General features: G+C 45.4%; 1 protein-coding gene across 4 annotated transcripts in view; it reads left to right on the plus strand.

Moving 5' to 3' along the window:
- The window catches only part of tsnare1 (T-SNARE Domain Containing 1), a 188,711-nt gene that overhangs the window by 71,901 nt on the left and 100,538 nt on the right, over nt 1–16,272 (plus strand). For all 4 annotated transcript variants that reach the window (XR_010804405.1, XM_066683727.1, XM_066683728.1 and 1 more), the window contains 3 exons: nt 8,565–8,655; nt 9,074–9,148; nt 9,443–9,499. Coding sequence is in view for 3 of the 4 variants with exons in the window: in XM_066683727.1 (XP_066539824.1) it covers nt 8,565–8,655; nt 9,074–9,148; nt 9,443–9,499 (223 nt within the window). In the remaining variant the exon portion in view is untranslated. The remainder of the gene's footprint in view (nt 1–8,564; nt 8,656–9,073; nt 9,149–9,442; nt 9,500–16,272) is intronic.

Genomic DNA, 16,272 nt, shown 5'->3' on the forward strand with positions numbered 1-16,272 from the left:
GGCGAAGCTGAACAAAACACACTACCTCTGCAGACTTAATTAGGGGCACTTTGAAGGTGCTCTGTACGTTATAGTTTGGAGATTAGTGCAGTTCATGAATATTTCATAACAGTTACTTTGATAAATGTTGTTGGGAACTTTTCGAAGACGGAGTGATTTCATCCAAAACTTTGTTCCTTTGTCTTTTTCTATTTGGCTTCAACAAATATTTAGAACTGAAGTTAGGTTCAAGCTTCAGGGGGACATTTGGGGCTTGTGTCAGGGGCAGGCAAACCATCTCAGTAAACAATATACTTGGGTATACAATGTAAATTATAATGTCAAATAATCCAGGGCCAGTCCACCACTCCAACCGTCCTTCGCTGGAAGTGGAATGAATCATTCACTGGTTCTTGGAGTCGACTCCAAGTCGACTCTTGACCCATTGATTCATCAGCCATTCCACCATTCCACACCCAGACCCTCATCTCTCTTTTTGAGAATTAAAGGAACACTATGTAATATTTTACCATAAAATCCCAGCTTCAAAATCATTGCGATGCTTCACTAAGCTGTAATATGGAGAATAGAGCCCCTTTAATTGCTACTCTGGACTCAGCACTGCAGAAACTGCACTATGTAACTTTTGGAGGAGGGTAGGAAACCGTCACCTCCCTCCCCTCCTCATTGATTTCAGTGCAGTTACATTATGGGGAGCTCCAGAAGCAAAATGCTCAAATCGTACTTGGTGTTCCTTTAAATCAAGCAAAAATTGACAGACTAAGCCTTCTTCTGTAAACTCTCTGCATTGTGTCACCTGCTGGTTCTCGGATTTTAAAGCAGCAGCATCTAATTTTGGTTTGATGTTAAAGGGCATACATACTACCCGCCTTTTGGGGTCTTCACGAGACGTCTCTGTAATGCTTTGGTCAAAACACCACAAGGGCGAAACACCACAGCAGCGAACCAGGTTCAGTGTCTTTTCTTTCAAATCAGGAGTCAGAACCTTTGGTTTTTAGCTGTTTTCACTGTGTTTTCTTTCTTCTCCGACCTCATTTTCTCCATTTTTACCCAATGCTTATTTTTCTCTGCGCTCATTTCTTGCTCTTGACTTTGATCTCACTCTTACATAAACATGTGTCCGCCGCTGTGATCGGGGAAGTGGGTGTACTGCAGTCCATTGTTCATGAGAACTCAAGGAAAGCACCTCTCTCTGATTTGCAAATAAGCTTCTCGACAGATCTACATCCTTTCAGACCCACGGGGTTTGGTTCTCTGTTTTGAAAAGATGTAGCAGTGAGTAGCTCATCTTCCGTTTAATCTCCTCAGATATCTCCAGAAGAACCAGTGATTTGTAGTTAATGGAAATTGAAGGGATAAAGGGTGATTTCTGGCTTTCCCAGGGCTGTATCCTGCCGCAGTAGCTGTAGTCCTCAGCTCATGAAGGGCATGCTAATTAGCTGACGGGTCCATTCAGGTGTGCTGTGGCAGGGAGAGCACTGCAGGGGAGTTTGGGGACTGTGGTAAAGTAAAGGGAATTAGGTAAAGGGTTCTCTGTTGTAACTTTGCGAATTTGCAGAGCAGAAGCTCTACTTTTTCCACTGATTACTGTAATTACTTTGGGTTCCTCCAGCTCAGCAGACACAGGGAGGGAGCCAAGGTGTTTCACTGAGCTCTTTCTTCCTCGGGTCCTCATCGTTGCACACCAGAGCCTCCTCGATCCAGGATTTCATCACAACCCTCGGGCTCAGTTATCTCCTGCCTTAGGTTAAGTGGCGCTAATATGACATCGGCCATGGCCTCATATATATGCATATGACTGGCGTCCGACCCTATTTGGGGTTCACACAGCGCTGTGACACAGCATGTGGTGGCTACCATTTTCTCCGCCGTGTTCCTAATCCTCTCGCCGGTTGAAGAAATGGAGCTGTGTCTATAGAGGGGCGATGACGCACTTAAGACTAAGAGCAAAGGGTAGGAAACAAGACTGCTGTTTTGAACCTTTTGTGCTCTGCTGGACAGAGGGTTTTGGCTGCTGACCACATGCTTAATTGAAAATACCCTGGGTTTTGGCAAAGTTTTAAGCAGTTGGTAGCAGTTTGATGAAGTAAGACTAGCCTTTACTGTAAGTGAAAATATACTGGAATATAATGCACTTTTTGTTACCAAATGCATTCATTCAATTGTTTGTTTTGTTCATTTGATTCCTCATGTATTCATCAGTTCATTCATTCATTCGTTCCTTACTTACTGACAAACACACACCTGTGGATAATTTCATACACTAACCCAGTCACACACACACACACACACACTTTCTCTCTGACTCTTTCACACACACACTCACTGTCTCTCTCTCTCTCTCACACACACACACACACACACACACACACTTTCTCCCTGACTCTCTCACTCTCTCTCTCACACACACACACACACTCACTCACTCACTCTCTCAAACACACACACACTCACTCACTCACTCTCTCACACACACTCACTCTTTCACTCTCACACACACACTGTCTCTCTCTCTTTCAAACACAAACACACACACACACTCAGTCTCTCACACACACTCTTTCTCTCTCTCACACACACACACACACACACGCACACACACTTTCTCTCTGACTCTCTCTCACACACACACACACAAATACACACACACACACACACATTCACTCCCTCACACACTTTCTCTGTCACTCACTCACTCTCTCTCTCTCTCTCTCTCTCTCTCTCTCTCTCTCTCACACACACACACACACACACACACACTTTCTCTCTCACACACACACTTTCTCTCTCTCTCTCTCTCTCCCTCTAACTCTCGCTCACACACACACACACCTTCAGAGAGAGGCCTGTTATTCTCTCTTGGACACTCAGCCTTGAAAACTAAAATATTGCCATTAATCAGTTTATTCACACACATCTACTGTAACCTCCACAGAGAATTACATGAATTAAATGAAGTGGGATGCTGAGGAGCAGCTACACATGAGCCTAACATTGAGGGCTAACCGTCACCTGACCCAGACATTTTTCTGCTACAGCATCTTTTATACAGACATATTATTAATAATGGTTCTGTCCTGGAGCACTGGGTCCTTGCCTATGTCTCAGGTGTGTGTCCATAGCCCGGGGTCTAACACACCACACAATCAGAGAGAGGTGGGAATGTGAACATGGAAAATGGAGGACCTCTGTGTCACTGCTGGACTGAGACAGTCAACAGCCTCCTGTGGGCGGCGTCCTGTGTCCACCAATGAAAACTAGACAACAATTGACACAAACCTTAGCAAACTTCAACAAGCTATGTGTCTAATGGAGTGGACAGAGCACTGCGGATGATCCAGCACCCAAATCGTAAATGCTCTATGGAGGTCCGGACCATTGAATAAAGGCCAAGCAACAGATGGACTTCTGTCTGTAATTGTAGAAGTACAAAGTGCACATATATGGGTCAGTGCAGCTGAAAGAATCCACAAAGAATGTAGAAACAAGGAGGGCATTTTAATGTTTTGGCTGGTCAGTGTATATTGGTCAGTTAATGAAAGTTGGAAATGTATTCATGGGACATACTTGGTGCATATATGAATGTGCCTGCCTCATTAGAAAGAAAACACAGACGTAGTTTCCCTGGGGCTCAGTGTGTGGCTCAGCTCACCCTCCTGTGCACACTCTGCATGATCAGCGAGGCTGTGGTATATAGAATGTGCATTTCTGATGCACTGTGGATGCATCCTGTGGTCACATTATGCACAGGGCTCAAAGTGGGCAGGGACACAGGGAACCACACTGTGGTTGGATGAGACTGCAGTGAGATTCACAGCGAAATTCTCCATTCCAGCTTAAATGGAGATGGCTCAGCCGTTTGGTGTAATGAAGAAAGTCAGTGATGGTTTTAGACATTCAGGAGCGTGGCTCTAGGCGTCTAAGCATTGATCCTATCGTCTGGAGATTGCAGGGTCGATCCCTGGTGATGCCTCAGCTGTCTGAGGCCGGGAGTCTTAGGGAGTGTAATTGCCCTCACGCTGTAGGATGGTTTTCCTCTCTGCAGTCTCTGTGCTCATGGTTTTAATGCAGGCATCTGTCAGTTGATGTGACAGATCTGGGCTGTTTGCATTCTCGTCCTTAAGTTGTTGAGTGGAACTGTATTAGCAGCAGTTTAAAGGAACACTATACCAATTCATTCATTCATTCATTCATTCATTATCTGTAAGCGCTTATCCAGTTCAGGGTCACGGTGGGTCCAGAGCCTACCTGGAATCGTTGGGCGCAAGGCGGGAATACACCCTGAAGGGGGCGCCAGTCCTTCACAGAGCAACACACACACTCACACCTACGGTCACTTTTGAGTCGCCAATCCACCTACCAACGTGTGTTTTTGGACTGTGGGAGGAAACCTGAGCACCCAGAGGAAACCCACGCAGACACAGGGAGAACACACCAACTCCTCACAGACAGTCACCCGGAGCGGGAATCGAACCCACAACCTCCAGGTCAGGTTATTGAGATTGGAAATTAAATGTGCACAATACTCCATGTTGGCCACTGAATGTATGTTGGAAATATACGTGTAAAAAAAGCCCACCAGAACCACCTCATGAGAACGGAAGCACAGACACAGTCTTCCCAGGGCCTAGTATGTGGTCAACTCATGGTCCACATACAATACAACTGACCCTCTGTCTGAAATAAGGGGAAACATATGTGTAGCACAATCCCACCAGGTCGTGTCTAGCATTGCTCCCAACTGTTGAGCTGAGAAACAATGAGGGGAGGTAAAGCATTGACTGAGTGATTTCCCCTTGGGTTCACGCCTGTGTCTGGTGCTCTGAGCGAGCTTTGGGTCGCTCTATTTTGCTGAGCCCCTGAGAGTGACAGTGACGTGCCCATCATACCGAACCCCACTGGAGTCATCTCCGCTCTCCCTCCCAATGCCTCCTTTCCGCCCTCCATTTTAAATCAATATTTGAGGGAGAGGTGGTCTCCGCACTGTGTGCTGCGTATCTCTGGGGAGCAGCGGGCTCTGTGGCCGGCCCACTGTGCTGCTTTTTTAAAGGCAGGGATCAGAGAGTACTGAGCGCAGACACTAAATCAATGGCCTTATCCACAACCTCCCTCCGCCTGAGGAGAACAATGCATTTCTATCAGAAGATTATATTTGCTCAGGAGCCTCTGACCCCCCCGGACTCCTCCAGCACCACCCCTCCCCCACCCGTCCTACTTTACACTGGAAATAATGTTCCTTTAGCTTTCGCCTTATATCTGTTTCCTTTTTTATCCCTTCCTTCCCAGACTCCTCCTGTTCACCTTCACACCTTCACTGTCTGTTCCCTCTCTCTCTGTAGAAGGTGTACCTTGATGGTTAGGTCTGCTTTTCCCAAGAAGTCTAGTTATAGTTATTATGCTCTACATAATTAATAACAGTTAGTTACATACAATGCATTTACTGCTGTACTGTCCTTGACCCTACACTTGTTCCAACTTGAGTTAATGTTGCTAACATACCTTTTAACTCCTGGATAGAAGGTCTCACTGACAAAGTCTTACCACACAAACGTTCACTATCAAGACCCTCATACAGACATTTTCTACACAGACCCTCACTATCCAGACCTTCACTACACAGACCCTCTCTACACAGATTCTCGCTACACAGACCCTCGCTATCCATACCTTCACTACACAGACCCTCATTACACAGACCCTCGCTACACAGACCCTCGCTACACAGACCCTCACTACACAGACCCTCACTACACAGATCCTCACTACACAAACCCTCACTACACAGACCCTCACTACACAGACCCTCACTACACAGATCCTCGCTACACAGACCCTCACTACACAGACCCTCACTACACAGACCCTCGCTACACAGATCCTCGCTACACAGACCCTCACTACACAGACCCTCACTACACAGACCCTCACTACACAGATCCTCACTACACAGACCCTCACTACACAGATCCTCACTACACAAACCCTCACTACACAGACCCTCACTACACAGACCCTCACTACACAGATCCTCGCTACACAGACCCTCACTACACAGACCCTCACTACACAGACCTTCACTACACAGACCCTCTCTATACAGACCCTCGCTACACAGACCCTCGCTACACAGACCCTCTCTACACAGACCCTCACTACACAGATCCTCGCTACACAGACCCTCACTACACAGACCTTCGCTACACAGACCCTCGCTACACAGACCCTCGCTACACAGACCCTCGCTACACAGATCCTCGCTACACAGACCCTCGCTACACAGACCCTCTCTACACAGACCCTCTCTACACAGACCCTCACTACACAGACCCTCACTACACAGATCCTCACTACACAGATCCTCACTACACAGACCCTCGCTACACAGACCCTCGCTACACAGATCCTCGCTACACAGATCCTCGCTACACAGACCCTCGCTACACAGACCCTCACTACACAGACCCTCGCTACACAGACCCTCTCTACACAGACCCTCACTAACAGACCCTCACTACACAGATCCTCGCTACACAGACCCTCTCTACACAGATCCTCGCTACACAGACCCTCTCTACACAGACCCTCTCTACACAGACCCTCTCTACACAGACCCTCGCTACACAGATCCTCGCTACACAGACCCTCGCTACACAGACCCTCTCTACACAGACCCTCACTACACAGACCCTCGCTACACAGATCCTCGCTACACAGACCCTCTCTACACAGATCCTCGCTACACAGACCCTCGCTACACAGATCCTCGCTACACAGACCCTCGCTACACAGACCCTCTCTACACAGACCCTCACTACACAGACCCTCACTACACAGATCCTCGCTACACAGACCCTCTCTACACAGATCCTCGCTACACAGACCCTCACTACACAGACCTTCACTACACAGACCCTCGCTACACAGACCCTCGCTACACAGACCCGCTCTACACAGACCCTCGCTACACAGATCCTCGCTACACAGACCCTCGCTACACAGACCTTCACTACACAGACCCTCGCTACACAGACCCTCGCTACACAGACCCTCTCTACACAGACCCTCACTACACAGACCCTCGCTACACAGACCCTCGCTACACAGACCCTCGCTACACAGACCTTCACTACACAGACCCTCGCTACACAGACCCTCACTACACAGACCTTCACTACACAGACCCTCGCTACACAGATCCTCGCTACACAGACCCTCACTACACAGACCTTCACTACACAGACCCTCGCTACACAGACCCTCGCTACACAGACCCTCGCTACACAGACCCGCTCTACACAGACCCTCGCTACACAGACCCTCGCTACACAGACCCTCACTACACAGACCCTCACTACACAGACCCCCACTACACAGACCCTCACTACACAGATCCTCACTACACAGACCCCCACTACACAGACCCTCACTACACAGATCCTCACTACACAGATCCTCACTACACAGACCCTCACTACACAGACCCTCGCTACACAGACCCTCGCTACACAGACCCTCACTACACAGACCCTTGCTACACAGACCCTCTCTACACAGACCCTCACTAACAGACCCTCACTACACAGATCCTCGCTACACAGACCCTCTCTACACAGATCCTCGCTACACAGACCCTCTCTACACAGACCCTCTCTACACAGACCCTCACTACACAGACCCTCTCTACACAGACCCTCACTACACAGACCCTCGCTACACAGACCCTCACTACACAGACCCTCACTACACAGATCCTCGCTACACAGACCCTCTCTACACAGATCCTCGCTACACAGACCCTCGCTACACAGATCCTCGCTACACAGACCCTCGCTACACAGACCCTCACTACACAGACCCTCACTACACAGATCCTCGCTACACAGACCCTCTCTACACAGATCCTCGCTACACAGACCTTCACTACACAGACCCTCGCTACACAGACCCTCGCTACACAGACCCTCTCTACACAGACCCTCGCTACACAGATCCTCGCTACACAGACCCTCACTACACAGACCTTCACTACACAGACCCTCGCTACACAGACCCTCGCTACACAGACCCTCTCTACACATGCCCTCGCTACACAGACCCTCATTACACAGACCCTCGCTACACAGACCCTCGCTACATAGACCCTCACTACACAGACCCTCGATACACAGACCCTCTCTACACATGCCCTCGCTATCCAGACCCTCGCTACACAGACATTCACTACACAGGCCCTTGCTACACATGCCCTCGCTAAACAGACCCTCGCTACACAGACCCTCACTATCCAGACCCTTACTACAAAAGACTCTTGCTGCACAGACCCTCACTACAACTGAACCTCACTACAACAGACACTCCACAGCCAGTTTCTTGTGTTACACAGTCATTAATATTGACTCACTTAACTGACTGAGGCTAATCTACACAGGGCCGGCCGGACTGGGGGATCTGACACCTCGAGATAGATGCCATGTTTGCAGTCATTTGACTCAGTTCATAGCATTGAACGGTTCTCTCTCTCTCCCTCTCATTCACTCTCTCACTCTCTCTCTCATCTTTTCCAGACACTCCACACAGCAGCAAACCAACAAAGTAATTACAAGCACAAGTCAGCTCATCAAACAGCTCTCGGACATCATCAGCGGCTCCTCACGGGTAAAGATTCCCTTTCTTTTCACTGCGCTCCCGGCCTGCACCCGTGGCCCTAGTCTATCGTTCTGTCTGGGTTTACAGAGCACTGTGGATCATGTTTACCTGAGTCATGAACTGTCTAGGATTTTCAGCGATGAATCAGTGGTGAATGAGTTATTTCAGGCCTGAGCTTAATCCAGAATCCTGGCAGCATCTCATGCAGCCTTGTGACTCAGTGCTCTGCGCTGCATGTCACTGTGCATCAGGCAGAATCTCTAAACACATCCCCAGTAATGTACGGCATGAGCAGCAGAAGAGGACTAACCTACAGTGACAGAGAAAAGCATTATGGAGTTGAATGGATTGTGTAATGGATTAAATAAGGCAGACATTTCATTCTGTGTTGATTTTATTCACTAAGCAATTGGTTTTCCCTCGGCAGCAAGACCGCCTGCGTCTGACGAGGCTGAAGACGGAGCTGTCCGAGTCAGTGCAGCGCTACGGAGAACTGCAGAAGGTGAAAACACCACAACATGAACACACACACACACACACACACACAAAGGCACACCTGGAGTGGCAGGTAGACATACTGGTACGCAGCAAGCAGTTGGAGACTAGGTGTTGTTCAGCCCTGCTGTTCCTTCACTCTTTCTCTCCCCACTCAGTGGATTGAACCCATTTCTCTGGCCTTTAGGCTCCGGCTGTCCAGTCAGCAGGAAATGATTTCCACTTTGTCTCTGCTTGGATTGTTGTGTTGATTTCTCTTCGTCTCATTTGCATACTGATCTCATTTGTCTTTTCTCATCAGAAAATTGCAGATCGCTCAAGGGCCTTGCTCCCGCCTGTGCAACATGACCGGAAACAGGTGAGTGGATACAGCGCTGCAAAAAGAAATGTGTTGGCTCCAAAACATAATGAAATATAGAAATAAATGAATGTCCTCAAGGGTCATGTGACCTATTGAAGTGAAATTTTAAATGAACATCTTCATATAATATATTTTATACCTGTAGGCATTTCACAGTGCTTTACAATTCACATTAAAACAAATAAACAGATCATTAATCTATAAAATGAGCCATAAAAATGATAAAGTAAAGCATAAGATCATAAACAATTATATAATACATAATATTTCCTTTAATTGTGTTTGTGTCTCATATCTTTGTATAAAGCACTTCTTTATTGTGTGTTGCACCACGTTTATTCCCCTGAGTGTTTGCCTGAGCTCATTCAGTCCACTGTTCAGATCAGTAACATCAAGTATGATGCCTCGTACCACAGAGGTACAGCAATAACTACACTCCAGCACTCAAACACAGACTGAGTGAGCTCCCCTGACCACACACACACACACACACACACATTCATAATCCAAACAAAATGTGTTTTCCATTAAAAAATAAATGCCAAAAAATTGGTGCTATCTGTTAGATGAATATTACTGAATATTTCCATTAAGTTTTGGCTGAAAACTTTGTTTCCCTGTTACAGAACCTTTATTCCACCAAGTACCAGGCGAGAACTACAAACCCTCCATCAAGAACTACCAAACCAAAAACAAATAGGAGCATGAGCATGTTTACGTGTTTTCTGTGGATTGCGCAGCTTTCTCCGAGCCGTTATCACATCACCTGTGAGGCTGAAACAGGTTATTAGAGAACAGTGTGTATCATGGTGGAGAAGAAGGTTCCTCAATCTGTGAATTAATGAGCCGACCACAAAAATGCAAATCGATATATTTATAGTTTTGACGTAGTGGAATACGTCAGTGACAGTGCTACATTTGTGACAGTGCTACATTTACATTCTCTTGCCCAGAAATCATTGTATAATGAACTAGTCTGGTCTGAGTAGCATCTTTATCATAGCATGCTGCTTTTAAATATACAGCAATGGAGAATGCCTTTGAGTTGTAGGGCTGCGTGTGTGAGATTATATACACTGTGTGATATTACAGATCAAGACAATGAAAAACAGTTGTGACTCTGCGGTATGTGTGTGTATGTGTTTATGGGTGTGTGCTCTGGCAGAATATGATTGATCTATCAGCCGGGACAGTAAATTTCAGAGCAGCTTATCCAGCTATAAGATATAAAGCATTACAGTGAAAGACACCTGACAGACAGGCGGAACCAGAGCTTTTTTTAAAAAGCGTATACTGTAAACAAGACTTTTCCGCAGTTTGGAGAGTTCTGAGAGGTGACAATCTCTGTAAATGTCCACAGAGCTCTATGCTGCTGTTGAAATACATAGTAGTTACATATGTAAGGTCATAATCATACCCTCTAAGATGTGATACAATATACAGTTGGCCAAGGAGGCATACAGGTATGTACGATGCATTTGCCCACAGATGTTGCAGCTGGGCCTGTACATCCTGCACACTCGTAGGTTGCCGAAGCTGGCATCCAAGGTGATCCCATAAATGCTTGATTGCCGATAAATCTTGTGACCGGGCAGGACAAGGTTGTTGCAGTTTGGTGGATACATTCCTGGGAAGCACTTGCTGTGTTTGGGCTTAACGATGTCTTGCACTGAGCTGTTAGTGTCCCTTTTCAGGCAGTGTGTCACTCCACAGCAAAGGCAAGAACGAAGTGCTCAACACGAGGCCTCCATACTTGAACCTGACCATCATTGGAACCCAGACAGGACCTGGATTCATTGCTAAAGACGATACGGTTCCAGTCGGTAGCAGCCTAAGTTTCTCATTCACTACACCAGTGCTCCCAACACTTCCTAACAGCTTGCTCAGAGTGCCCTAGATTGCAAGATATTTATTGAAATGATCATCCTGGTGCTCTTAGTCCAATGAAGCGTCCCATTTCAAAGTCGATCAACTGGGCAAAATGTCTTTCAGTGTGTTGTAGAGCCATGTCTAGCAGCCAGCAATCTCTCACCAAGAGGTACGCAACCCGAAAGTAGCCTCAGTGAGCCTTTATACAGGGCAGTAGGGGAAGCATTTTACACGCTCTTGTGGCAAGAACCAGTGTCTAATCAGACCACCCATATCTGCCTGAGACATAACTGCACGCAGAGTTTTGCAGCAATCCTTGGTGCATTATTAATGCCAGACCACCTAGAGAACTGATTGAGTGACTGACCAAAATCAGAACTTTGTTGAAACACACATGTGCCTGGTTCTTTTGCCATAGCTGCAGACAGCAGCTAAAACTCAGTTTGGTTGAAGTCCTTGTCGTTTCAATTGCTTGAAATGTTATTGTAATATTAAATGTAAAGTAGTGTGAAGATATACAGTGGTTTGAATGTTTCTCAAATTCAGCTGTCCTGGTACAAGCCCCCACTTACGACCGTATTCAACATGTGCTTCATATGGCTTCGTTAGCTTGGTGCCACTTCGTTTCTCGGCTTTGACAAACTCTATTAAAGTACAGTCCTCACAGAGTTTAAATATAGTTCGCAACCGTATTCAAACTCCTGAAATAATCAGACGACTACAGTATTGAACATTGTGGTGGAAAAGATTATGAAGCTGAGGCATTTTTATTTATTTATTTATTTTACATGTATTAATTTATTTAGTTTTAGTAGCAGAAGCCTTGATATTTCCAGTCTTAGAAAAATTTAGAATGAACCTCTAGCTAAAATGAATAAGGATGATGAAAGATAAAAGACTAATTGATACTACAAATTGAATCCTGATAATTTCTTAAAAAATAATGTGCAAAAACAATTTTACAAACACAACGACAAAAAGAAAACTATAATAATTATTAGCTCTGCCCCATATTTTCTCTATGAAAATATCACTGAATAAAAACCACATGTAAACATAGACATTGGTATGAAGCACCAGAGGAGGGGATGTATTTTGGACCCTGCCTTCCCATTGTTGAAATTCTTGAAGAAGCCTGTATGACAAACTTATACAACCAAAAATGTCTGGCAAAACTAGGCTGTGTGTGTTAGTATATGTCTCTTTATAATGTATAAATTGCATACTCTCATAGCCAGTCAGACTGACACAAGAAAAAATAAATAAATAAAAAATTTGGAGTTGGGTTGTCACTCCAAGAAACAGCACATCTGAATTCCGAATTCTGAATTCCTCGACTGTCATGCACCTGTGATGTAGACATGGCAGCTCAGATACAGCCTGCAGCTGTGCTTCAAAAACACTCTCTCTTTTCTGCCGTTCCATACTCCTCAGCTCAGCGTCTGGAGACGTCGTCTGTTTTTTCATGTGCAGCTGTGTCACCTGTGGCTGCCTCCTGCCTCCCTCGCATTCACAGTCTCCTCTCACTAAACTCCCAGCAGCGAGGGCCATCAAACGGCAACGTGTGCTCGCATTAAAACACAAACGCTGAGATCAGAACGATGCGGCGGAGTCGTTTGTAGAGCCTCAGCTGCTGTCGCTGCGCCTGTTTTGATTGCCGAGCTCCACCTGAGTCGCGTTTCTTGGAGATCAAAGCGGGGAAGCGGGCCGGTATCTGCGCAGGCAATCTGGGAGTGTATCATCAAACCGACTCCAATTTGTACAGAAATGTTTCCGCAGGGAAGGGTCTCGTGCTGTTGGAGGATACGGCCAGCCACGTTTCTCTGAGACGTCCCAGTTCTGTTAGCCCCCGGCCCAGGCTTCTCAGACCTGTGCGCTGGAGAATGGAAATGAACCTCCGCAGTTTAAGCTGCAGTATATAATGTGTTGTTGTGCGAGAACAGTTCATGTTTTTTAGGACTGGATCACATCCAGGAGATGATCACCTCTTTCCTCTGCACTCTTAATCTAGCTGGCAGTGATCCACCGAGCAGAACACACAATTACTCCAAGGCATTTTGTGTGTGTGTGTGTGTGTGTGTGTTACTTTGATTTTGCTTCCATCATTTCAGCTGTTGCTGTTGCTTCCAATTACTCTGTTGACTCGAACGGAAGCTCTTGTCCAGAACTCGGCTGCTTTAATGTGGATCCGTTGTAGACAGGTGCTCTCAGCTGTACTCCCACAGCTTGTATCATCCCCTCAGAACAACATATAACAAAACCAGATGCTCCGGAGCTGCAACACATGAGCCTATGTTCCTGCTACCCAAAGTGGAGTGTACCAGAGTAATGGAAGTGCAATACCACTGGTATGAGCTAGAGTGGTGTTTCAACCAAAATTGAAAGTCCTATATTCATTACATGGCCCATGGTTTGTGGATGCTGCTCCAGTATATTTTCCCCGCGTCTGTACTGGAGAATACACTAGATTTAGAAACATCGCTGTAGGCCTTTGGTGACATTCCCTCATAAGATACACACTGATACAGTATCACACTAGTTGGGTTTCCATCCAAAACATTTGCAAACATTATGCGCGATAAAGAAATATCGACAGAAACAAAAAAGCGAAATAAGTCGTTTTTCCATTCATTACATTTTAGTGAATAAACATCTGATGACCGACTGATGACCAGGGCAGGGGAGCAATCTGATTTGGTTTTTGCTTTGATCAGAACAGGTTGTACAAACGTCACTGAGCTGATTTTACAGCTGTACTGAGCTGAACTGATTGTACGGCTGTTTATATCAAATACACACTTTGTGTCCAAAAGCTAGATTTAATATTTATTTGTTGGGTTGTCTGTGTCATTTGTGTGGTATAGAGCTTGGTGGTACCAGCTGTGGTTTAGTTATACTTGCTATAGGTTGGGTAGTTCCTAATATACAGGGGTTAGACAATGAAACTGAAACACCTGTCATTTTAGTGTGGGAGGTTTCATGGCTAAACTGGACCAGTCTGGTGGCCAATCTTCATTAATTGCACATTGTGCATCCAATGGTTCAAACATTGTGTCCTGAAGGCGGTGCCGTGTATCAGGACGACAATGCACCAATACACACAGCAAGACTGGTGAAAGATTGGTTTGATGAACATGAAAGTGAAGTTGAACATCTCCCATGGCCTGCACAGTCACCAGATCTAACTATTATTGAGCCACTTTGGGGTGTTTTGGAGGAGCGAGTCAGGAAACGTTTTCCTCCACCAGCATCACGTAGTGACCTGGCCACTATCCTGCAAGAAGAATGGCTTAAAATCCCTCTGACCACTGTGCAGGACTTGTATATGTCATTCCCAAGATGAATTGACGCTGTATTGGCTGCAAAATGAGGCCCTACACCATACTAATAAATTATTGTGGTCTAAAACCAGGTGTTTCAGTTTCGTTGTCCAACCCCTGTATATCAGTGGGACTAGCTATGGCTTGGAAGTTCTTGACACTTTTTTATAGTTCCCGCTGTAGTGTGGTGTTCTAGCTTTGGTCTGGTAGTTCCTTCCTGTAGGTTTTGTAGTTCCTGTTGTAGTGTGGTGGTACTAGCAGTGGTCTGTGGTTCTTGCTGCAGGTTTTGTTTTTCCTGCTGTAGTTTGGTGGTTATTAGTATTTTTATTGGTTTGCCTGCAGTAATTTTGTGGTAATAGGTACGGTTTGGAATTTCTTGCTGTAGGTTGGGTAGTTCCTGCAGTAGTTTGGTTATACTCTGTGTGGTTTGGTAGTTCTTATTAAAGTTTGCTATAGCCTGGTAGAATTGGAGTATAAATTTTCTGTATTTGCCCATAGTTACATTGAGCATGGTGACCTTAGGCTTATTTGTAGCTGCTCCAGTGTGGTTGTTCGTAGGTGCACTTATTTAGTAGCTGAATGTTTTAAAGTAACAGTTTTCTACAAATACCTGGACATATAGTGTAGGCTGTTGTTTTTAGATAAGGTCACGTAGCTATTGTAACTTTGGAATAGATTGTGAGCACAATGTGGTGAGAAACTGGAAGAGCATTATAATATATTAATAAATGTATAGTAAGTCATAATAATGTAATAATATCAAATGAAATAAGTCAAATTGCAGTGATATTTTGGTTCAGACTTAAATACCCACAACTGATTATGAAAGTGAGTTGAACTGAAAGTGAGTATTTTTCAGAGCTGTAGATGTCCTCCCTGTGGTGCTGATGATAATTAAGAGCATACTAATGGGCTTGGTAGAAGCTATCAGCAGTGATGGAGCTGGCTAAGTGAAAAGAAATCAGCTGTTTAGCACCAAAATGCTGCTCAATACTTGGAAGGCTACTTTTGATGGGGTGGTAATCAAGTTACGGTATTTTAATGGTTTCTAATGGTTTGGAATTTCTGTTTGTTCCATTCTCTCGGGCTAATTTTCTGTGATTTACAGAGTAAGAGGAAGATGTGTTTACTGCTCAGCTGACCAGTGGAGTACCGATAACGTCATAGAGGCCAGAATACAAATGAATCATCGCTGTCCAAAGCGGTGGAAAAGGCAGTTTTCGTATTGTTGTGGTGATACATAATAAAAAGACGAGCTACGTTTCCACCCACTTGTTAAAAATCAAGTGAAAGAACAGAACGTCAAATGAAGCTGGTTCCATTTGCTGTGTTCCATCAAAAGCTCAGTGACGTTTGTACAACAGAAACAAAAGAAAGGTGGAAACAGTCCACAGGGAGCTCTTTACTCTTGTGTGTCTTCTCCTTGCTGTTTTGTTGATTTCTAAGGCAAAATTTGACATGGTCTGACCCCAAAGACAGAAGGAAAAGACTAAAATCATTTTTCAAGGCTCAATCAATCATTTTTTTATAGTACACTGACCCTCATTTACAATGTAGCCAAACTTTGTATATTACAAAAAT

This window comes from Hoplias malabaricus, chromosome 10 (genome assembly GCF_029633855.1).
Source record: "Hoplias malabaricus isolate fHopMal1 chromosome 10, fHopMal1.hap1, whole genome shotgun sequence".
In the NCBI taxonomy this organism is placed as follows: Eukaryota; Metazoa; Chordata; class Actinopteri; order Characiformes; family Erythrinidae; genus Hoplias; species Hoplias malabaricus.